This window comes from Schistocerca americana, chromosome 4 (genome assembly GCF_021461395.2).
Source record: "Schistocerca americana isolate TAMUIC-IGC-003095 chromosome 4, iqSchAmer2.1, whole genome shotgun sequence".
Lineage (NCBI taxonomy): Eukaryota > Metazoa > Arthropoda > Insecta > Orthoptera > Acrididae > Schistocerca > Schistocerca americana.
Genome location: NC_060122.1, coordinates 303,369,993 through 303,396,291, shown reverse-complemented (window position 1 = coordinate 303,396,291; position 26,299 = coordinate 303,369,993). Strand labels below are relative to the sequence as shown.

Here is a 26,299-nt window from a genome sequence, read left to right as displayed (position 1 = left end):
AGGCAAGACCTGAGAAAGACTGGCCTATACTGTGCGAACAGGGGCACCAAGAAGGGGATTCACCTGTACCATAGGAAAATAGGGAGTTAATAGGGGCGTACCTACCAAAACAGAAGGAGGAAGTGCACTCATAGGGTCAACCCATATGTAAGGTATAGGTACTGTTCCTAAAGGGAAAAGGACAGTGTCGTGGCAGAAGTCACACATTTTGTAGGAATTATTCTGGTAAACTTGAATTCTATATTCCACTAGCATTATTATGTTTTATGTTCATGTGTGTTGGAAAAAACAATTTCATTTCCCCAGAGTTCCGCCAGACTACAAGCTACTGTAGGTATTGAAACTATTACGCACTAAAGAAAAAATAGTACAGAAAATTAGAATGAAGAAAGAAATAATTAGGTGTCTACTATACCTGGAGTTTGTGATCGGAAATCAAGAATGTTGTCTGCATGATTCCTAACTCCAACATTAGGTGAAATGCTCAGATAGTTATTATCAAAACAAAAAAAGAAGAGCTCGATATTAAGTACATGATTACTAAAACAAATATAATGTATACTGATTAAAATGTAAATTAGCATTATGTGAGATACTAAAGTACATAATGAATATGTATAAAATATCACGAGGTCGAGCTAAGGGGAGGGATATGCAGTGACTTGAGAATTTTGGTGTAAATTCTAGAGACACTCGGCCTTCCACCATCCCGAACACCCGATATTTTAAAAGTAAGTAAGAGAGCGGAAACGTATCTACTGCACCACCGGTTTTTGTGTGTAGGTTGGATGTTTTGCCGCAAGAGCCACAGACACTGTGTGAGAGGACACGGAGTAATTAAATGCTATTCTTTGCTGTGTTAGTGAATGTGATTGTTGGAGGAGGGGGGGGGGGGGGGGGGGGATAAATAAATAAATAATTGACTATAGACTTTTAACTTACTTCATGTATTAGCTCTGAACGAAGCAAGATGCATGGGATGTCTATAAATTATTTGGTTGTTAAAACCTGACAATTGTAATTATATTTAATTGTATCTAATAGGTATTGGTGTAGTTGACTTGCAAGCATTTGTACGCTTATATGAAACTTGTGGAATGGAAAATACACTTGAGCTGAACTGAAAGGATGAGAGTACTGAGTTATTTCAAGTGAGAGAGAGAGTTAGTAATTTTTTGGTTCCTCTAACCATTATTTCTTTGGAGAAGAAGTTATGGAGATCGACGCAGCCACATATCCAGAGAAGAGGATCGGCTAAATGTTTCACGTAAGTCAACTGTAGTAAGAGAAGTGTGAAGTTCGCAAAACACCTTTGCACCACTTCTCTTATCGCCGAAACCGTTAGAGCGGTTCTTGGGAATGGTGGGAGAAAAGGAGGTGTGTGAGGATATGGCACAGTAAATCTGTTTGGGACTAGGTGTGAGTAGGGTGGGGCTATTGGCTGTCTGTGGAGGCTTTTGCGAGGTATCCAGCATACTGGGCAAGGGAGTTCTTGTCACTGCAGATTCATCATCTACAGGTGTATAGGCTGTCCACATTAATCCCACTAACCACCACACTGATAGCTGCCACGCCTTCCACACCAAAAATCATTGTCATAAAAAGGAGGCACCTGTGATGAGGCATCTGCAGTGACATCGTCTCCCTTGCCCATTATGCTGGAGGCCCTTCAAAGACATTCACAGACAGGCAATATCCCCCCAAATCTGGTTCACAAAACAGAGACAGGGCCACCTGTGAAAGCAGCCATGTCATATACCAACTCTGCTGTAAATAAAGCACAGCCTTTTATGCTGGTATGACTACCAATCGGCTTTCCACTATGATGAATGGCCACTGCCAAACTGTTGTCAAGAACAAAGTTGACCACACGACATGCAACTGAGCACAACACGATCAGTTTCAATGGCTGTTTCACAGCTCACGTGATTGGGATGCTTCTCTTCACCACCAGCTTCTCTGAATTACACAGATGAGAGTTACCCTTACAACACACAATCCACTTCCATAATCATCCTGGCCTCAATCTCAGGAAGCCCACGGTCACTGGACCATCCCCCCAACAGTTTTGCCTTCCCACATCCTGTCAATCCTCCCAATTCATGTCCCCATGTCGTCTTCAGTGTGTTCTGCTTCCCTCTTGTTGCTACAATCATACCAGCCCATATACCTGCCTGCCATCTCTCCCTACTGCAATCCTAGCTGGCAAAAAGGCTGCATCCTTCTGAACTGCTAGCCACCCACCCCTAGTCCCTCCCCTCGACCCACCCACCTGATACTGCTCCCATCACAACTAGTCCACCTGCTGCAAAACAGCACTGGCACTGTTAGTCTAGCAGGCACCATGTTGGGGCATAGGCGAGTCTGTGTGTGTGTGTGTGTGTGTGTGTGTGTGTGTAACTCGTCAAAGGATAATTCTGAAAGCTATCACATTCCCTTTCTTTTGTGTGTGCGTATTGACAACTCACTCCTTTTTTTCAGTGTGTGGTCTCCTTTAACCCTAAAGTATTATATTGTACAAGAACTTCCCTATATCATTTATAATTTACTTTAACTTACATAACCAAAGCTGTGAGCATTTATATCATTATCCTTTTTGCCAAATTCATAACTTTGCAATTGTTAGACACAATTAGTTACATTAAAATAAAATGACTTCAGGGACTCATCATAATGCTTGTATCTGTCTTATTATTAATTACTCAACTCAACTATCATAAAACTCAGAACTCATACTGATATTTTATGCAATGATGCAGAAGCAGCTAACAGATGCCTAAATACTATGATGATTAATATTCAAAAGATATACTGAAAAACTTTAAGAACAGTGTGTAATCATTTGTTTGAAGCCAGTGCCAAACTGATTTACGGCATTTTGAAACCAATTATATCATCCAACACAAAATATTCCAAATGGGTTATGTACATATTAGTCACTTATTAGTTGACTACAATATTATTGCACCTGGGAGTGAAGGTGTTTCGGTCAGTTTATCATGAGTTTTTATCATGATATTTGATTAGATAGCACTTGCAGAACTGTTTTAAAATCATTCACAGTGCAGTGCATTTTATTAGGCAACACTGTATGTATTTACTGCAACCTCAATGCGTGTTTTTGATAACTGCCATGGGAGGCCTAGCGCAATAATACCATGGTCGGGTAGTACCTACTTGAAACGGTGTTAGGTAGAGATAAGATGTTTGGAGTGTAAATGTTTTGATACCTGAATAGAGATTTTCTATCATAAAGCAACTATTGCAGGAAACAAAATCAAAGTCCATAATCAAAATTACTTAATATTTAAATATAAACTCACCTGTCAAGTGCAGCTCTGTCCCGATCTTTCAGTTTGTCTTGTCGCTGATCATATCTCAGTTTCAAGGCTTTGAACGTCTGCACGTAATCAATATCATCTAACACTTTACCAAAATTTTCCACAACATGTGAACATAATGACTTTATGTCCTCCTGTAAAATAAAGAAGTGCATAACTACGTTAGCACTAACATACCAACACTTTAGTGTAGGTTTATTACTACATGTAAATAATCTTGTTTCACGAAAGCTGCTAAAATATAGTACAGCGTCTCGTTGTCCATAAAAACAACATATAGTATCCAAACTGATGTTAAAAACACAGTTGAAATATAATTATTTTTCAAAATAATTCTTACCCATTTTTAAACTCTATTTCAAACTGACAATATCTGAGTATGTACACCATAGACCATGTCTATAATGCATTTAGCTCTGCTAAGTCAACCTGAGAACATCTGAAATCACTTGGAATTAGCAAAAGAGAGGTAAGGAGTGGTCCTCTGAGAAATATAAGATGCTGATGATGATAGTGGTTTTCACGTTCAAATAACAGAGTGATTATGGAATGAAAACAAAAAAGTTGGTTCTTTCCAGCACCATTTTTGGAGCGAGTTTTGCAATTTACATGACAATTATGACATTATCAAAAATACAGGATGACAAATACATATCTACATATATACTCCGTTAGCCACCAAGCAGTGTGTGGCAGAGGGCACAATTCGTGCCAAAGTCATATTTCTCCCCGTCTGTTCCACTCATGGATCGCCCACGGGAAAAACAACTGCCTGAACACCTCAGTACGAGCTCTAATTTCCCTTATCTTTAAATGGTGAAAGTTGGAGATAATAATACATGCTCTATATCCTCAGTGAAGATCGGATTTCGAAATTTAGTGAGCAGCCCCCTTCCGTTTAGCGCGCTGTCTGTCTGCAAGTGTGTCCCACTTCAAACTTTATATGAGATTTGTAATGCTCTCACGATAGCTAAATGTATGTCATGAATCTTGCCACTCTTCTTTGGACCTTCTCAATCTCTTGAATCAGACCCAACTGGTATGGGTCCCATACAGACGAACAATACTCTAAGACTGGACGAACTAATGTATTGTAAGCTATTTCCTTTGTTGAAGGACTGCATCGCTTCAGGATTCTACCAATAAACCACAATCTAGAGTTTGGCTTACCCGTTACTTGTGTAATCTGATCATTCCATTTGAGATCATTTCGAATAGTCACACCCAGATACTTGACTGATATTACTGCTTCCAAAGACTGGGCACTTATTTTGTACTCTTACATTAATGAGGATTTTTGCCTTGTTATACGCAGTAGGTTACACTTACTAATACAGAGAAATAACTGCCAGTAATTACACCAAACATTTATTTTCTGCAAATCCTCATTGATTTGTTCGCAACTTTTGTGTGATACTACTTTCCTGTAGATTACAGCATCATCGGCAAACAGTCTAATGCCGCTGTGAATAACCATCAACCAGATCATTTATGTAAATTGTAAAAAGCAGCGGACCTATTATGCTGCCGTGGGGCACATCTGAAGTTACGCTTGTTTTTGTTGAAGTCACCCCATTAAGGACGACATATTGCTCCCTGTCTGTTAGAAAACTTTCTATCCAACAGCATATGTCATCGGATACACCGTAAGCACACACTTTTTGGAGCAAGCGACAGTGTGGAACTGAGTCGAATGCCTTTCGAAAGTCGAGAAATATGGCATCCACCTGGGAGCCGGTATCTAGAGCCTGTTGTATATCATGCACAAAGAGGGCCAGCTGTGTCTCACATGACTGCTGTTTCCTAAAACCGTGCTGGTTTCTGCAGATGAGCTTCTCATAGTCTAGAAAAGACATTATGTCTGAACACAAAATATGTTCCATGATTCTACAACAAATCAATGTCAGTGAAGTTGGCCGGTAATTATACGCATCCGATTTTCTACATTGCTATGACCTGGGCCTTCTTCCAGTCCCGTGGAACTTTCCGCTGTTCCAATGATCTCTGATAAATGATGTATAAGAATGGTGCTATATTTGTAGCATAGTCACCATATAATCTTACGGGGATACTGTCTGGGCCAGATGCCTTCCTGGTGTTTAAGGATCTTAGCTGTTTTACAATCCCAGATACACTGAACACTATGTCAGCCATACTTGCGTTTGTTCGATAATTGAAAGGCGGAATGGTCCTGCAGTCCTCTACCTTAAACAAGTTTTGAAAGCTACGCTTAGAATTTCGGCTTTCTGTTTTTCATCATCAGTTATATTACCTGTACTGTCAGCAAGAGAAGGAACTGAATTATTTGAAGCTTTCATATATTTTACGTACGACCAAAATTTTTTGGGGTTATTTTTTGAATCTGCAGATAAAATATTGCTTTCAAATTTGTTGAAAGCATCTCTCATTGTCCTTCTGACAGCTGCTTTCATTTTGCATAATTTCTGTTTGTCAGCAGGGTGGTGACTATGTTTAAAACCACTGTGCAAAATTCTCTGCTTTTTAAGCAACTTCCTAATATGTTTTCTGTACCAAGGTGGATCCTTTCTCTCCCCTATATTTTTGCTAGGCACATACTTCTCTAGCACATGGTGTACAATACCTTTAAATTCCGACATAAGATGCTCAATATCCTTGTGTCCCGCAGTGAATGCCTGGAGCTGACTACGAAGATATTCATTAATGACGCTTTTATTTGCTTTCCCAAACAAGAAAACTCTACGTTGTTTCTTTGGTTTTTTTGCAACTTCTATTGACATAGAAGCCACAACGACATTATGATTGCTAATACCTTCTTCTAGATTAACTTCCTCAAAAGGATTAGGTCTGTTTGTCACCAAGATGTCTAATATGTTCCCATCTCGAGTTGGTTTTCCAACCAACTGCTCAAGGTTGGCACACTTGAAAAAATTGTTGTGTACATTCCTCTTTACTGAAATGAAACATATGACAGTACATTTTCTTCAAATAAGCTCATAACACTGAAGCGATCTCCACCTATCATTCCACATATTATAATTAGTTTAATCATGACTTCTCTATCACTGACATTTAAAAATAAACCATTGTGTTGGAAACATGGCAGAGATTTTATTTTTTATTGGTCTCCTGATATAACCACTACCACTGGAATGATTATTTTCATTTATGAGATGTGTTTTTTAAGTAACTACTGTTTTGAAATTAAAAAAAGATGTGCTAAGATATCTCAATAATTTATTTTTACACGAAAACCTGTACCTTAATCTACTTTTCTACATAATTTCCGTCAATATTGAGGCACTTGTCATAATGTTGTACCAGTTTTTGAATGCCCTCCTCATAGAAGTCTGCCGCCTGACTTGTTAACCACTGCATCACCACTGTTTTGACTTCATCATCGTCTTGAAGACGCTGACCGCCCAGGTGTTTCTTCAAGTGCAGGAACAGATGGTAGTCACTGGGCGCAAGATCAGGGCTTTACTGAGGATGATCTAGAGTTTCCCATTGAAAAGATGTGATGAGGTCTTTGGTCTGATTCGCCAGATGCAGACGGGCATTGTCTTGCAGCGAAACGATACCCTTGCTCAACTTCCATGGACTGTTGCTTTGATTCTGGTGTGACGTAGGCCACCCATGTTTCATCACCCATAACAATTTGGCTTAAGAAATCATCAACGTCATTGTGGTACCGCTCAAGTAAAGTCAATACACTGTCTAAACGTTTGGTTTTGTGCACATCAGTCAACATTTTTGGTACCAAACGTACACACAATTTTCGGTAATTCAAGTGCTCGGTCACAATGCCATACAAGACACTATGAGAAACATTAGGAAAGTCATCCCGCAAGGAGGAAATCATAAAGTGCCTGTTTTCTCTCACCTTGTTGTCCACTTCCTGCACCAAACTTTCATTAATGAGCGAAGGACACCCTCTCTGTTGTTCATCACGCACATTTGTGCGGCTATCTTCAAATGCTCTCACCCACTTTCTAACCATTCCATCACTCAATGTTTTCTCCGTAAACTGCACAGATCTCACGATGAATATCAATCGCTTTTAGGCCTTTAGCACTAAGAAATCTTATAACAGCCCATACTTCACAGTCGGTGGGACTCACGATTATTGGAGGCATCTTTAACACTCAGCACACAACGTAAACAAGAAAGAATCAGACTGTAATGGCGTCAGTGCATAGATTAAGGTACAAGCTTTCATGTAAAAACAAAATTATTGAGATATCTTAGCACGTCTTTTTTTAATTTCAAAACGGTACTTACTTAAAAAACAAACATGGCTCATATAAGTAAACAGATTACCTAGTCATTTGGTCCCATAGCCCCCCCCCCCCCCCCACCACACTCAGCATGGTGGTATCTATTGATATTTTTCCCTTCCTGATACTCCTTCCGCCTCTGAAAGATTAAGAACAACTGCCAGGAACACCTTCAACTGTTCCACTGTCAGCCATCTTGTTTTTACAAATGGCTCTGAGCACTATGGGACTTAACTTTTAAGGTCATCAGTCCCCTAGAACTTAGAACTACTTAAACCTAACTAACCTAAGGACATCACACACATCCATGCCCGAGGCAGGATTCGAACCTGCGACCGTAGCGGTCACGCAGTTCCAGACTGTAGCGCCTAGAAACGCACGGCCACCCCGGCCGGCTCTTGTTTTTACACCTTCAACTGTTCCACTGTCCGCCATGTTTGTTTTTACAGCTGGTAAACAGTGAAACAGTGACAGTGGCAACTCAATCTATAGTGTTTGACAGTGATGAAGATGAGGAAAAAGAAAACGTAAGTGAAACATAATGTAAATAGACACACACACACATATGCGCGTGCACACACACACACACACACACACACACACACACACACACACACACACACACACGCAGAATTAATTAATTTCAAGCATAGAAATAACAATTTTCAAATCGTTATTTTGGTTTAAACAATTTATCTACTTTAAGGTGTAAGGGGTTGCAGATGACAAACTGTGGAACAAAACAGACATTGTAGAAACACAAAACATCGGAAAAACCACACCATGTGGTAAAAAGGTATGAATTCATAATTTTATGTGTTTTTTTGAAATATCTGTTATTATGATTTAAAAACTAATAGATGTATACAAACAGTAAAGAACATTCTTTATCTTCAACAGTCACAAAATAAAAACTCATTGAAGATGCTGCAACTGCAGTGAAACATGCCTGGGTTAAAAAACAAAATTGTGTTTTGCTAAAGGCGGACCATGACCCAAAAACATACGTATATAATGCTGATATGCAAGGAGTTTTTGTCAAAAGCCATGGGAAGTCACTGAGCTAGCATTGCTCTGTATCATATCCATAAACCAGTACTTGCTTTGAATTCCATGGCATATGCAAGTTGGTAAATCCGTCTTTATGTCCAGCGCCTTCATTGGGATAACTTTTCGAGTAATCTGGGAGGCTTACTGTGTCTCTCCTACACATACTGAACAATCTGTTGCTTTAATTTAAGAAAACTTCCATGCTTTGGTTCCCTGACAGTTTGGTGCACAGAACTGGTGTTATTTAATACATACACTGTTTATCTGCTGCCATCTACAACCTCCGTTTCTGTGACACTAAATTTTCTTCCTGCAGTACAGTTGTTTGAGGCCTTTGCTTCATGAATCACCATTAACTTAATTTACCATAATCTTGTCTGTGTGAACCAATTGTCAAACACTAACTTATAGATTCATTTTTTCAACAGTCACAGCTATAATCAACATCCATTGTTGATTCCTGCAATTTACAGTTCTTTCATTGCTGAGAACATATGAAAAACGGATGACAACAATACATTGTCCCCTTTCAGATTTACTGTAACCAACCTTGAAAATCAACAGTGCTGTAGAGAAGTAGCAGTTTTAGTGCTGTTATTGAAACTCATGTCATCTGCTAATCCATGTTTCAAGTGCTCTGTGGGAACATATTTTTGTCAGCATTAACTTGTCTCCTGTAAAAATGTGCAGTATTGTTGAGCATTTGTCCGAATTTAAAGTGTGTTCAACTTTGACTACAAACAGTTTCAGCGGACTTTAGTTTAAATGTGTCAGCTGCTCATAAAAAGCCAATGTACACAGTACAGTAATATATTCCCACAGTTGGCAGTATGAGAAAGTTTGCTGCCAACTCGCCGCTGCCCTCCCCTCCCTACATTCATCCTAATACTTGGCTAAGCTGATTTCGTCGTTCCTACAAACCTTCAGATTGAATGTGTATGTGATATCAATTGCAAAATTTCATCATAAATTTAAGACCACCCTATAAAATCTATTACAAAACGTAACAACACTGAACTCAGCAGCAATAGTTTAATCTGCGAATGTAAGACAACGTTGTGTTTTTCAACTAATGAATTTGGGGAAAATATCATCATCTTATGGTTGAGTAAACATAGTACTTATGATCTAGAATCACAGAGTGAGTCGGAAACAGCATGTGGAAAGAATCAAATTATGGAATTTGCAGATCAGAATATTACAGCAAATGGAGATGGAAAGAAGCTGCTAACAGAGGAGGAGGAGGAGGAGGAGGAGATTAGTGTTGAACGTCCCATCGACAATGAGGTTTCAAGAGAACGAGAACAAGCTCGGATTAGGGAACGATGGGGATGGAATTTGGCCACGCCCTTTCAAAGGAACCACCGGGGCATTTTTCTGAAGTGATTTAGGGAAATCATGGAAAACCTAAATCAGGACAGCCGGACGTGGGTTTGAAACATCGCCCTTCATAATGCGAGTTCAGTGTGCTAACCACTGTGCCACCTCGCTCAGTGCTCACAGAGGAGAAAATTAATCCTAAGTTCCATGGAAGCGAACGAGATAAACCACATACACTTCAAAACTAGAACATCAATGGAGATTTTAACTCTGTTTCTCATGAATATGATAGTAGTATCTTAATAATAAGCTCCCTTCATGCAAATGCAAACTAAACAGGTAGGTAGCAAAATAATGCAAAGAAATGACAATGTGTGATAGAAGGTGAACAACAGTGAAACTAACTCCAGGTAAGTTATGATTAAGCTGGAAGCACCTTCAGAGGTGCTAATGACACAATATGAGTTGTATAACAGTTGAACAACCAACACTTGTTCTTGTGGTTGATGATACAACTTTGCCACAAAGAGCCAATCAGTAACTGCAGTATAGCTGTCAAATTGGAACTGTTCATATTAGATGCCTTCACACCTGGACCAATTGTATTGTATGGAATGGTGTGGTGTGTTGTGTTTGGGAAGGATGTAGAGTAAGGTCGGTTAGCTTGGAATTTTAAACAGTGGGCTGAAGAGGAGAAAGACTTTACACTTGATGTTGATCAGCTCAGAATATAAGAAAGGAAGTCAGTGCAATAAAAAAATGTTAAGAAAAAAAGCACTAATGGACTGTGCCTGCATTGTTAAGTATCTAAAACAAGTGATAGTACAATCAATGTGACTGATTAGCTGTTGTAGTTAGAACGAATAATTCTGTAGGTATTTGATCTGGTTTAGATCAGGAAGATATTTCTTATAGTGAAACCTACAAAACTATGAATCAGGCTTTGTTCTGCATTTTAATTTACTGGTTGTTAATGGGTTTTGTACAGTGTGTGTGTGTGTGTGTGTGTGTGTTTGGCAAGTGGATGAGTTAAATTGAAGTTGTCATTCATTGCAGTAATGTGCATTGATGAGAATTTATGATTCACACAGATCACATCGCCTTATAAACACGAAATGTGTCTCTCCAAACTGTGGTGCTTTTTAAACCAGGCAAGGAACAATAAGGTAAAAACTTTACAAATAAGTTTTAATAAATTATTACCTGTGATGTGATTACATACATACAATGCTCGAGAACTTACCAGTTTTATGAATTCAAACATTTCCAAAATAGCCGAGTCGAGAAGATTGTAACGTCCATTATTTCTTATAAATGCATCAATTACTGGGGCAAAAAGGTTTCCTTTGATGATGTATCTGTTATAGAATTCATCTTTTAAGGCAATAATTTTGCGCATAAACCTGAGAGCACCTGTGAACAAAACACAATACCATTAGAAAGCTGTGCAATCCTGATGTCATCAACACTGTTGTTTAAACAGGGTGTATATGCAGACAAGGAAAAAAATTTCCTGGGTTTTTCCCGGATCTCCTGTTTAATAATACATTTTCTCCCAGGTGAAAATACACTTTTTTCCATGTTAAGTGAGAGTATACTTTCCCTCGGAACTGTAAAACTTATCCTTTGAATGGATATGTTTTATACAGCAGCGTAGAATTTCCCGGCACTTTAGAAAACGTAACTCTGGGGGCAGAAACACGTTTTGGAAAGATCTTTGATGTGAAGCAACATGTACGCTGCATATTTTTGTGTTACGAAAGTATAAATTCGAATTCCACCAACAGGAAAAGTTAATGGTTTAAATTAATATACATGGTGTTGTTACAAGAAAAGAAAAGCTTTCGCATATAATGTCGAGCTGTTTAGCACATGTTACACTTTAAGATACATCACACAAATATGCCACTAAAATTTTTAATAGCGACATTAATCTTTTATCTTCTGGGCTCGAAATTCTGCTAAATCGCTTGTCATCAAAGAGTTGATTTTCAAAAGAGAGCAAACGCTCTGTGATTTAAGAAATTCATCTACATTCTCGCACATAGTTCACCTTGCGAAAAAGGAAATTTGCTTTCAAAATAACGCTTTTCAAACAACAATTCACAATATTTTCCCGCGATCTGTTATAAATAGATTCATTTCAGCAGTTGCCAGACAGCGCAAGATAAGAGGCGCCACCATACTGGCGCAGCTACGGTGACGTAGGAAGCCCGTATGTTCTTACTTGTGAAACATGAAAAGATCTTGCATTATGTCATAAAAGAAACAAAACATCAGAGGGTACTCCATGAGTGTCGGAATTTCGTAATCCTTACTAAAATGCATAGTTTGCCTTAAAGTGCACATTCGTATGTCCAGATTCCCAATGACGTAGACCTCAACCTGATATTAAGCTTTTCAATGTGGTTTTCGGGGCATAAATTTTCTTGGAGTACCAGTACTGTATTATCTCATGTTTGGTTCTTTATTATGGCATAACGCCATATGTGCTAGAAGATGAAAACATGCACTTGAAATGCAGTGAACAGTTGAAACTAGCCTGATACATAAAACATATATCTTCGACAAAATTTACAACACGTTATTTGGTTTTAAGTGTGCAGTGCAGTGCCATGTCTCTTCAAACTATAATCTTATACCGCACGTCACTGTATTTCGCTCTGTGGAACTCAAACATGGATATTTTGTAATGGATGTCATCAATTTCAGGACAGAGGAAATTAAACACACAGGGACTTCAACTGGCCCTGTCTAGTGTAGGAATCTCTCAAACAATTTTCTGTCAAAATTTCACACTGTTGTATACACCGAGAACATAATATGTATTCTTTCTTACCTGTTATTCCTGTTAGTCATTTATTTCCACTCAGGTAGTCTGAATCTATGGATTTCACTAGTAATTATAACAACGCTGAACATTCGCAAACCAAATCGACCACATAAACAAGCAGCATTTGGCATTCACTGGTTCAGCTTTATTCCGCTCAGCTCCTATAGCCCCGTCCCGTTTTGTCTGCAGGAAAGTTTATTTCTAGATGTCAAGAGGACTCCTCTGGCAGAGACATCATGTACACTATGCACACATTCAAAAATAAACTTAGAATGCGTTCAAAAAACCAGCAGGGGTGCGTTTCAAAGTCATATGGATAATCGATAGACCGACGTGTGCTGGATGCTAGATGCTTTGTGAAACAAAGTTTTTTTCCACAAGAATATGAATTTGCCCCCTACCCCAAAAATTGCCGCCCGGTTCGGATACCCCGGTTTTCCCCCAACCCCCACCAGATCAGGGCCTGCTGCGCATGCGTGAATCTGGCAGCTTGGGAGCGCAAGTAAAATTTTTCCGGGTACCATGTGGCTGGTTGCTGTTACTGCTGCTTACACAGCCAACAGCCACATTTCTGTGGCCAGATGTGGGAGAAGGTACTACTCATTCGCGACTCAACTGCGCGTGTGCATGAGCCCGCTTGTAACTGATTAAATGAGTCTAATGTAAACAGCTGTGACGTCACGCTCGTTGGAGGCAATTTGTTGTTATGAAGCATTGCATAGTCTTCCGAAAGCCTTTGACACATTTTGCTGTTGGCAGACGCTAGTACAAACACTATGTTATTTCATATGGCAAATTTCCTTTGCAATTTAATTTTTATTTTTTTTCCCTCTCTCTTTCATGTTTTAATGCTGCAGTGTTATTCTGCAGTAGCGGGATACAGTAATATCCTTTGTTAGAGTATCGGTTCTTACCAGTCAAGATTACAAAAATTTAACTAAAACAACAAAAAATTCCCGGAATTCTAAAAAATTCCTGGGTTTTTCCCGGCTCTCCGGGTTGTATACACCCTGTTAAAACATGCTTAAAGTATCGCACAATTAAATAGGTTGCCTTTTTTTTAGTAACTCTTCAATAACGTTTAAGACAAACCCACCATAACATATCACAACTCCCGTATACTGTGTAAACTGAGATTAACACGGCAAAAAACTAATTTTTAAATTACACCATACTTGTACTATAACTCTCAGAATATCAAGTGCAAAATGTTGATAATCACATCATCTTCAGTTACTACTTATAAAAACACAAATTATTTTTTCAACTCAACAATTATCAGAACACAATGCGGAAAAACAATAAAAACAGAGACACAAAAACAGTGATGAAATGACATTTAAAGAAGCTGAAACTGATGTTGGCTTCCACAAAAAGTTATGTAACATCCTTAACCAAGTGTGATGTTTTACCCTTTTCTCTATTTTTAGTCATAAAACACTTTTTGTAGACATTTCTACTACCAAAAATGTCAAATCTTTAGCTCTGGAGGTCTGAGTTATTTTTTCATGAGTTAAAAACTGTGAAAAAATAGTTACATATAATTTATTCCAGTTTTAGTATATTCTGGGGGATCAAATCTCCAAAATTTCCCTTAAAGAAATCCTGCAATAGATAGTCAGTTGGATGTCTTTCACACTGTGTAATCAATTGTACTGAATATCTGAGAGCATTTCTACTACCATTTGAAAACTAAACTACAACGATTTAGCTGCCGGACTGCATTAAATACCAAATCTTTATATACTATCTAATGGAGCGTGAGTATAGTACAGCTCTGTCCAATCCTTGCACCCTATTCAACGCTGTATGCTAAAAATATTTATAGTTATCCACTCAAATTTTATTTCCACTTCCTAATAACCCAGAGCAATATTTTATATGCAGCTCTAACAATTGCCTATGTTGTCATCAATACAAGCAATAACATTAGACAGCCAACTGATGATTATCTCATAAGAGGTTCTCTGAGGCAGTGTCAGAGGGCTAAAACTTGATAAGCATGGAAACGGAAGTATTATAGCTCACCATATAGAGAACAGAACCGTACCACTAGGCTCTCATGCTGGAACAAACAAATTATTTCTAGAATGTAGTTAGTAACTATCAAAGTTACTCATCATTTAATTGAATTATCATGCTGTATTATCACTGTACTACTTTCTTCAGGTTGTCAATATCTATATGCCCAATTCACCAGTTTCTTCCAAATATTTGGAATTACCTTCTATTGTCCCCTGTAACTAAAAACAAATGCAATTTACAATTTTTCTGGTTTTGTGGATTGCTTACAGGCCTCAGCACTTACTTTTGAACTTCTTAAATCTTCTGAACCTCCTAATACGGTCACTAAAGTTTAACATGTAATTATAGAAATACTATATTATTGTATAGACCTTTGACAATATTATGAAAAGGATAGACTACTACCTACTATATAGAGTAGATGTTTTAAGTTGAAGACAGGCATAATAAAAAGACTTCTGAACTTTCAGCCAAAAAGTGTTCTTACAAAGTAGAAAACACACACACACACACACACACACACACACACACACACGAATACTGTCTCTAGTCACTGAGACATGTGTGTGTTTTCTACTTTACAAGAAGGCCTTCTGCCAAAAGCTCAAATGTACAGCAGTCTTTTTGTTGTGCCTGTGTGCAACTCAACATCTTCTCTATACGGGAAGTAGCAATATATCCTTTTCAAAAATTTTCAGGATTTTCTATTGTTTGTGTAATCTTTGATAACTTTGTAGTATAATGTGATGTTCTTCTCTCCTGAAATGAAAAAAAAATAAAAATAAAAAAAATATTAAAGGGAAGATTGGGAGGGGGGAGCTCGAATGGTGGCTGAGTTGGAAACAAAGTTTGAGACATTCCCACTTTTCCTCAACATATGTAGATCCAATTTTGTAAAGCTGGTAAGAAACAGGAGGAGAACTGATTTTGCGAGGGGGGGGCAGTAAAACGTGAAGTGGAGGCCTAAGCAGCTCACCAACATATACAACAAAATGTACCTATACAAAGCAATACTCAAATAAATCTATTACTTTGATTTCTTTGTCCTGGTTTATTGAAGAGTATCCTCAGTGGTGGCACGTGCTAACGGATCCTTTCGCATGATATGATGACAATAATCTTTCCTTTTTGGTGGTGGCAGAGATTCAAGTGGATAACTTACACTTCATTCATTCACTGGTCTGATAGCTAGAGAAAAAAGTGATAAAATGAATGTGTAATGCAAGTTTTCAATTTTAACCTTTGCTGATAACAGAATGGAAACCCTGTTACCATAACATGTGAAAGAGACGAGCAAACACTTGTCACCACCATGGCTAACACCTGGTGAAAAACGTTCTAAGTATACTTAAGACAGAAAAAAGCAGAATACTGAATGTCAGAACAGTTGCAGTGGAAAAGGGCATTAAACATACATTTCTCAGATAACAACAAAGTATTTTAATAATCCTAGAACTGCTATATCACTACTTTATTACAGGCAAATGGAAATTAAAGAGACCTTTGGAGAAAAGAGAACCACTTGTTTGAATATCAAAAGCTCAGATGGAAAACCAATTCTAAGCAAAGAAGGGAAAGCAGAAAGGTGGAAGGAGCATATAGAGGGTCTATACAAGGGCGATGTTCTTGAGGACAATATTACGGAAATGGAATAGGATCAAGATGAAATGGGAGATATGATACTGTGTGAAGAGTTTGACAGAGCACTGAAAGACCTGAGTCGAAACAAGGCCCCGGGAGTAGACAACATTCCATTAGAACTACTGATAGCCTTGGGAGAGCCAGCCCTGACAAAATTCTACCATCTGGTGAGCAAGAGATGTATGAGACAGGTAAAATACCCTCAGACTTCAAGAAGAATATAATAATTCCAATCCCAAAGAAAAGAGGTGTTGACAGATGTGAAAATTACCACACTATCAGTTCAATAAGCCATGGCCGCAAAACACTAACACAAATTCTTTACAGATGAATGGAAAAACTGGTAGAAGCCGACCTCTGGGAAGATCAGTTAGGATTCTGTAGAAATGTTGCAACACATGAGGCAATACTGGCCCTATGACCTATCTTAGAAAATAGATTAAGGAAAGGCAAACCTACGTTTCTAGCATTTGTAGACTTCGAGAAAGTTTTTGACAATGTTGACTGGAATATTCTCTTTCAAATTCTGAAGGTGGCAGGAGTAAAATACAGGGATCGAAAGGCTATTTAAAATTTGTACAGAAACAGGTGGCAGTTATAAGAGTCGAGTGGTATGAAAGAGAAGCAGTGGTTTGGAAGGGAGTGAGACACGGTTGCACCCTATCCCCGATGTTATTCAATCTGTATATTGAGCAAGCAGTAAAGGAAAAAAAAGAAACATTTGAAGTAGGAATTAAAATCCATGGAGAAGAAATAAAAACTTTTGAGGTTTGCCGATGACACTGTAATTCTTTCAGAGACAGCAAAGGACCTGGAAGAGCAGATGAATGGAATGGACAGTTTCTTGAAAGGAGGATATAAGATGAACATCAACAAAAGCAAAACGAGGATAATGGAATATATTCGAATTAAATCGGGCGATGCTGAGGGTATTAGATTAGGAAATGAGGCGCTTAAAGTAGTAAAGGAGTTCTGCTATTTGGGGAGCATAATAACTGATGATGGTCGAAGTAGAGAGGATATACCATGTAGACTGGTAATGGCAAGGAAAGCGTTTCTAAAGAAGAGAAATTTGTTAACATCGAGTATAGATTTAAGTGTCGGGAAGTCGTTTCTGAAAGTATTTGCATAGAGTGTATTTGTATGGAAGTGAAACGTGGACAATAAATAGTTTAGACAAGAAGAGAATAGAAGCTTTTGAAAAATGGTGCTACAGAAGAATGCTGAAGATTGGATGGGTAGATCACATAACTAAGGAGGAGGTATTGAATAGAATTGAGGAGAAGAGAAATTTGTGGCACAACTAGACTAGAAGAAGGGATCAGTTGGTAGGACATACTCTCGAGGCATCAAGGGATCACCAATTTAGTATTGGAGGGCAGCATGGTGGGTAAAAATCGTAGAGGGGGACCAAGAGATGAATACACTAAACACTTTCAGAAGGATGTAGGTTGCAGAAGGTACTGGTAGATGAAGAAGCTTGCACAGAATAGAGTAGCATGGAGAGCTGCATCAAACCAGTCTCTGGACTGAAGACCACGACACAGCAACAACAAATACAGGCAATACTGCACAGGGGACAATGAACAATGTTTAATAATGTGTCACTATAAATAACTGGTTACTGCAGTCGGTGATATCTCATCACTTTATTACTAATTACATTGCAAAGAAATGGGTGCACCTTTGGTCCGCAGCTATGATAGAGCTGAGATGTTTTGTGGCTAGGGCCTCCCATGGGGTAGTCCATTTGCCTTGTGCAAGTCTTTTGAGTTGATGCCATTTCGGCGACTTGCGTGTCGATGAGGATGAGATGATGATGATGATGATGATGATGATGATGATTAGGACAACACAACAACCAGTCCCTGAACAGAGAAAATGTGCAATCCAGCTGGGAATCAAACCCGGGACCCTTGGCATGACATTCCATCGCGCTGACCACTCAGCTACCGGGGCGACGTCCGCAGCTACGAAAACCAGTGACTTTTCCATATTTTACAAAGAAAGGAAGAAGGAAGACAAGGTTTAATTTCTGATCGACATTGCATCGAGGCAATTCAGAAACATAGCAAGCTTAGATTATGTCAAGAATGAAGAACAAACTTGACTGTGCTCTTTCAAAGGAACAATCCCAGCATCTGCCTGTAGTGATTGGTAAGCCGATGGCTGGATGCAGGTTTGAACCGTCATCATCCCCAATGTGAATCTAGTGTGTTAACCACTGCACCACCTTGTGCAGTTATTTTACAGAACATACTTCCTTGGGAATATGGCAGTCTCACGCAGTTTACTGAAACTAAGGTTTACTGCATCAGTAAACATGACTAGCCCGCAACAAAAGTGATCTCCCAGCAAATGTCTTGAATCTGTTATTTCATCCTGAGTTCTCCATTGTTTAATAACATTATGTTAAGCATAAATATAATGAAATGTTAAGTATTCGTTCTTTTTAGTATAATAATATCAATATGTCAATGATATCTTAGGGCAGTGTTGTACAGACTTTCAACTGCATACCACAAGCCCATCTTGTAACTGTACTGGCTGGAAAAATAATAACGATGACGATGACGACAATAATAATACAAACATACGTCCATACACACACACACACACACACACACACATATATAATTAGTTGATGACCTTTTTCACAGTGTACTTTTAAAGAAACAATATTTACACAGCTGTTTTGATGTTTGGCTTAACTGTTATCACAGGCAAATGCAGAACTGACTCTAAATTGTCGTGTGTGTTGCAGTTCCTTTTTTTTTATTTGTTAATGTTCATTGTGGAGTAAGTTTGTATACATACATAGACTGACTTAAAAAGCCTAGCACATTTTAATGTACTGTCTACGTACAAACTACAATTATTTTTATCAACAAAAATAATAGAAATTCAACATATTTAACTTGCAGTGTCTCCTCACTTTGCATGTTGAAAAGTCCCAGCTGCACTACTTCTCGTGCATTTTCAGGCAAAATGGCACCTAAATCTAGCAATGCCTTTACTCTGTGAAAATTAGTGGAAAGAGCCTTCATGGCTAATATCAAGTTACCTACTTTTTCACTGTATGTAATCTTAAAGTTGGCTTCTTAACTTTTCTGATACTTTCTTGTAATCAGGAAAACTGACATAATTGGCTTATCTCAGGCGGGTTTGAAACATATTTAATTTGCATTGAAAAGATGTAATAAAGTTGAGTAATCAACATATTTTTGCCTTGAAGTCGTGTATTTATTAGTAGTGTCAGACAAAAGTGCTATGTCACGTAATCAACCTGTATTCTTTAATTCAGAGATATTTCTGTTGTTTTCAGTTATGAAAATTTCAATTTCATCATTAAAATTCAGAAAACATTCCAGCTTTCTACCACTACTTAGCCTTCTTATTCCTTTGTAAAAAAAAATTATATATATCATCATATTCGCGAACAATGTTTTCAAGCACAATTTTAAACAGTCGGTATTCAAGATCATGAGATTTTATGAAATTACTTGTTTAACTCACAACTTTCATAACATCTTAGAAACCTACTACCTTTGGACACACAGTCTACTATTAGATTATGCAGAGCAACTGTATCAATTTTTCACAGTGCACTCCTACATGTTATTTTAATAATGATACCAACCCAAATTCCTGCTCTTGAAGATGCTCTCCATTATCCATAATACCTGCTAACTTAGTCAGATCTAAATCCAAGCTTAAAAAGTGTTCCAAGAGTCCAGTGAACATATCACTACCCATTTTTTCCCCTGACAATGAACTTGTTCCAGTTAACTCTTCACATACTTCAAACACAAAAGCTATCCCTCGCACAAATACTAACAGCTAGGGTGTGGAGATTGATTCATCAGTAGCGAATGAAAATTAAGCAGATTTATTTGAGCATGTTTTAACTGATGTTTTCTATTTGCTGACTGACATTGCAGTAATTCTCCTTTCACAGTCATCTGATTTAACTATATTTTCTCAAATAGTTTAACTCACAGTAGGCAAATTTTTTAGCAGCTACCTCACATTTTTGACAAAATATCCATCTTTTTGACCGGTAACGTTTTTGTTATAACATATTTTCTAAAACATTTTGGAAAAAAAAGTCTAGACAACACAACTCATGTTTATCGGTGACCTGTTTCAGTTCAAAGGTGAACCATCTTCAGACTACACTCCAAAGTTGATGTGTGGGGACAAATCAAAGGAGCAGGAAGTGCGCAAGTCTCCAGACGCTGTCAACTGCTCAGCTGATTGAGCAGTTCATAGTATCTGGACACTTCTGCAGATCCTTGATCCATCTCCAAACATCACGTTTGGAGTATAGTCTGAATATGGTCCACCTTTGGACTGAAGCTGGTCACCAATAAATGAGACATGTGTGATCTAGACTGTTTTTCTAATTAACAATTTTTGCTATTAGGCGAGATATTTCAAAACTTATTCCTGTTGCGGTGTCTTGAGTCTTTAACAAGTTCTCTAAACATCACTTGCTGATATGTCAATCCCTGTTACAAGAAAGAAATTTTCTGTCTACATAGTTGTTCTGGCAATTCAGAAAATTAGGTGGCAGACTCTTATTTGTAACGCCAACACTTTCAGTATTCTGCAAACACTTGCTTCCCCTATCCCAACGTAGCGTGACAATTCGTTCACTCTTTGCACATTGTCTGGAGTGTGTGCAGTACAAGGCCTCCCACTGCGAGGACAATCCCCAATATTGCCGTGCCCGCTTTCATCACGTAACCTGCTTGCCCACCGACTAACTGTACTGCGATCGACAGCAGCGTCTCCATACACCTTTTTCAACCTCTTGTGGATGTTTCCCACTGTCTCGTTTTTGCAGCACAAGAATTCTATGACTGCACCTTGCTTCTGACGAACGTCAAGTGTAGCAGCCATCTTGGAGACATGCTGTGACGGCATCATTCACGGGAACAGGTTGAGCTAAGTTTGAAAACAAGCAGGAAGGGTGTACCTACACACTGTAAAACTTTCACACATGCAGAATGAAAACTGTATTTCTACAAAAGTAGTGTGCATTTCTTTTGGAGTGACCCTCGTAGATCTTCTCCAAAGACTGTGGGGGAGGGGGGCAGTGAACCTGAGCAACAATGCCTATCAAGAGAAAAACAAAAATGTTTCTGCGCAAAAACACTATTATTTCACAAGTTCAAGTATACACACACACACACACACACACACACACACACACACACACACACACACACAAGCACACAGAATGAATTATGTGGGGTGGGCTGCCGTTAGATCAATGGCGAGCTGCATGCGACTCTTTTGCTATGGTCAGTGCACCTGTCTTTTCCTTTTATATCAACATAATAACAATGCAGAAATGTTATTTGGAAATTAACTACTAAAATTCACAATTAGTTACAAAAATAACAGATCTTTTCATGACAGTTGACAGAAGCAGAAAAATCCCTTATCATACTGAAATTAAAAATAAGTAACTTACAGAGAACAAGAAATGTGTGAGTAGATTTCATAAGAACAAGGATTCTCCTAAGAAGATCCTTGTTAAGAATGCAGTTTTTAATGTGGTATGTATGATGTTCCACACAAAACGAGAGAAGTTCCAGGATAAGACCAAGCAGCTGTACAGTCTGATAATCCTCCTTTGCAGGCCGATCCTCCACTGTGTTCGCAAGGAGAGGTGCTAAAACAAAGTTCAACAACACACATTTGGATATTTTAAAACACACAGAGCAAATGCTAAGCTCTTGAATGTATAAAACGCATGCACTCAGAAGCCCTTCCTCTATTTACTTATTCTAAATATCCACAACTAACCATTTTCTGAAGTAGACTATACTTGTATTAAAGCAAGCATTTATTTAACACTAGAGACCATGAATACAATTGCCTGAGGACTCACAGCAAACGTGGCCTGTTGTGATCCTGAAATTACATGAAAACCTTGCCCTCTTATTGAAGCCTATACAAAAAAAGGCAACACTATGTTAATAACATCTGGAAAATAGTACTCAATAATATGTGATTCACAGAAAAAAAATTCATTTACTAAAAAGAAACAGAATGTTTTACTCGGTGATACCCCTTCCTTTTTTTCAATAAAAAACACCAAAATTTCCTGTGAATTTTTGGTAACAATATCAATACAACAAAATTAATAATATAGATAATAATAAGTAGAAAATAATGAATGAGTCAAAAGACAGACACAGAGAAAATGCGGAGGGAAGAAAAATACAAGGGGCGTTTGAAAAGTCCATGCAAAGTCTGAGAGATGGCACCACCGGCACGTATCAAGGTCATGTTTAGTTAGTAGCATCTTTGGAAAGAACGCTCACCAAGTTTCAGCCATATTGGTCTATTTCTTTGTGTTTGGCATTCATGTGAATGAAGGAAGTCGAGTGATTGTCAAAAAATGGATGAAAAAGAATTTTGCACGGTGATTAAACATTACTTTATGAAAGGTAAAAACACCTCAGGAGACTAACTAAAGAGAAGCTTGATAAACATTATTGTGACTCTGCACTTTTGATTAGAACAGTTTATAAGGGGTTTCAAAATTTTCGGAGTGGCCATATGGGCACAAGTGATGCTGAACGTTCTGGATGTCCTGTGGAGGTTACGACTCCAGAAATCATTGATAAAATCCACGACACAGTGATGGAAGACAGAAGAGTTAAGGTGCGTGAGATTGCTAGAGCTGTGGGCATCTTGAATGAACAGGTACATAATATCTTGCATAAACATTTGGACATGAGAAAGCTATCTGCAAGCTGGGTTCCGCGGTTGCTCACGCTTGACCAAAAACAGAATCATGCAAAGTGTTGCAAGGGTGGTTTGCAGCTTTTCAGGAAGAATCCGCAAGACTTTTAAGTGTCATTTCACCACTGTGGATGAAACATGGATATATTACTATACTCCTGAGACCAAACAACAATCTAAACAATGGGTTACAAAGGGAGAATCTGAACCGATAAAAGGCGAAGACCATTCCTTCGGCCAGAAAGGTTATGGCACTGTCTTTTGGGATTCACAAGGGATAATCCTCATCGACTATCTGGAAAAGGGTAAAACTATTACAGGTGCATATTATTCATCATTATTGGACCGTTTGAAAACCGAGCTGCAAGAAAAATGCCAGCGATTGGACTGCAAAAAAGTCCTTTTCCATCATGACAATGCACCAGCACTCATCTCAGCAGTTGTGGTCACAAAATTAATGGAAATTGGATTCCAACTCGTTTCACATCCCCCCCCCCCCCCCCCCCCCCCCCCCCATTCTCCAGACTTGTCTCCCTCAGACTACTATTTGTTCCCCAATTTGAGGAAATGGCTGGCGGGACACAGATTTTATTCAAACGAGATGGTGATTGCAGCAACTAATAGCTATTTTGCAGACTTGGACAATTCCTATTATTTGGAAGGGATCAACAAATTAGAACAGCCTTGGACGAAGTGTGTAAGTCTAAAAGGAGACTATGTCAAAAAATAAAAAAGGTTTACCCCAAACACATAAGTAGTTTTTATTTTTGCATGGACTTTTCAAACGCCCCTGGTATGCGCACAGACATTCTTCAAATTACAAACCGTCGATGCCAAATGAGAAAAATGCCAATGTGTGGCAGTAACATTTGCAAAAAGGGCTGGGTCGTGGATTCATCTGAACACCAAGTTTTTAATGTTCTAAATTGGAATCTGTTACTGGTTACTTGCTTTTATTCACACGTGTAATATTGCAATATTTTAGAAATATGTTTGACACAGGTGAAACAACTAACAATAGAAAACACAAAATGAAGTTTTATAAACACAGGTGCTAATGGCAAATGGGAAGAAAACCTGTGCTACACAGAAGAGAATAAACATACTAGGAAATACAGTCAAGCAGCGGAACGTAGTTTTAGTGACAGGAAGAGGACTCCGTAGTAGTAAAGTTCTGGGTCATGCAAGATAAGAAAAAGGAAAAAAAGACTTGGGTAAAATTATTGGCGCTACTAACCTACGTCAAAGATGTGTCAGTGATGGCAGCAGAGCTAGTACCATTAGTAATATAAGGAGTGATAAAAAAGCTTCAGTGTGAAAGCATCGATTCAGCGTGTATGCAATGTAGTGAAACTTGAATGCGAGTATATTATGGCCATCATGTGGGCAAGGGATTAGTGTGCCATTGTGCCTTTTCGACAGGCATCCTGTAAATGCGGAAATGTGAACTATGGTGATGTTATTACCAAATGCTTCCAAAACGACCAACATGTTGTTATTCTTTTCTTGGCTGCCAAAGGACACACACCTGTAGACTGTCATCAGAAAATGAAAATGTGTATGGAGCAACATGTTTGTCAAGAAAACACCACTCTGGAGTGATGCACAACAAGAGATGCTTCTGCTGCATGATAACAACATATGCCCACACATTGCAAATGTCATAATGCCAATGTTATGCCAACTCAAGAGGGAGACACACTAGCATCCACCTGATCTCTCCCCATGCAATTATCATGCCTTCAGTCCCTTAAAAAAGGCCTTGAAGAGTTGGTGATTACTGTCGGATCAGGATGTGCAGCAGGGAGTCACGGACTTTTTCATACAGCAGGACACGGTGTTTTACAAAATGAGCATCTTCAACTTGGTGTGTTGGTGGGATAATTGCCTTATTGTTCATGGTGATTTTTCCCTGACTGGTATACCAAGTCTGGACTGTAAGGGCTCTGAACAGAAATTTTTTGATTGCACCTTGTAGCAATAGTAGCCGTGGTGGTGGCCGCTGTGGCAGCAGCAGCACCAGCAACAACAACAAAAACAGCAACAACAACAAAAACAACAACAACAACAACTAATACTACTACTACTACTACAATAATAATAATGATGATAATAATAATAAAGGTTTATCACTTACCAATTAAAACATGGATGCTGTGCTTGTAAAAGTAGTTTAAAAAATCTGTCTTCTCGGACTTATTCAAAGAAGCAAGCATATTTTCTGGATCAAGAAGTATCCTTAGAATTCCCATAAGCTGTACAGCACCCCCAAGTTCAGGGTCAGTATCACAGATCATTTGCTCTATAACGACATTAATTAACATCTGATCCTGCAAGAGGAAACATTATGCAAAACAATGGTAACGGAATCAAGCAAGTAGCAAATGTACTAACCATTTAGTCAATCTGAATATAATCACCTACCATTACAAAATTAGTTCAATTAATTTTTTTTTGTATTTCACTGATCAATCAAAAATGTTTTACCAAATTATCTGGAAATAATTACATGTGTAACATTTATATTAATTCAGAATCTGCTTTCTTATTTTTACTACCGCTTATATTACATTGTATACATTAATTTTAGTGACATGCTCTCTTTCCTCACTGTATTTACAGTGACATTTGTACATATGGTCATATGAAGTCTCAAAAACCAACTGCAAAAAACACTACCTCTCAAAAAGTTTTTCTGGGATATGTTCTACTTCCATAAGATACTTTACCGTAAAACGGTTGGAAAATAATGGGAGAAACTTTAACTTCTATAATGCAATATATTTTGGAACTTTGGTTTTATTTTCTTCTCTTAAAATAATAACAGTGTTTTAAGGATTTTCACCAAATATTCTTCTTAAGCATTCATAACAAGAGTAACTGCATTGCAAGACGGAGCATTTTTAACATTTTCCTCAGTGACATCACCACTAGAGAAATTAGTCAAAGCAATGTAAGTTATATTTCACTCGGATACTGCTGGAGTGTGAAATAAAGGGTAATCAGAATAGTGTTGGTCCATAGTGTGACTATCCACGATAATCATAAGCACTATTGAATACTGAAAAGTG

The 26,299-nt window shown here is 38.3% G+C and overlaps 1 protein-coding gene across 4 annotated transcripts in view; it reads right to left on the bottom strand.

The window, feature by feature from the left end:
- LOC124613184 (serine/threonine-protein phosphatase 4 regulatory subunit 3) overlaps positions 1 to 26,299 on the bottom strand; it is a 129,757-nt gene that overhangs the window by 12,108 nt on the left and 91,350 nt on the right. For all 4 annotated transcript variants that reach the window (XM_047141828.1, XM_047141831.1, XM_047141829.1 and 1 more), the window contains exons 12-15: positions 25,366 to 25,558; positions 21,949 to 22,149; positions 11,211 to 11,380; positions 3,324 to 3,475 (exon numbers count right to left, since the gene is read on the bottom strand). In XM_047141828.1, the coding sequence (XP_046997784.1) occupies positions 3,324 to 3,475; positions 11,211 to 11,380; positions 21,949 to 22,149; positions 25,366 to 25,558 (716 nt within the window). The remainder of the gene's footprint in view (positions 1 to 3,323; positions 3,476 to 11,210; positions 11,381 to 21,948; positions 22,150 to 25,365; positions 25,559 to 26,299) is intronic.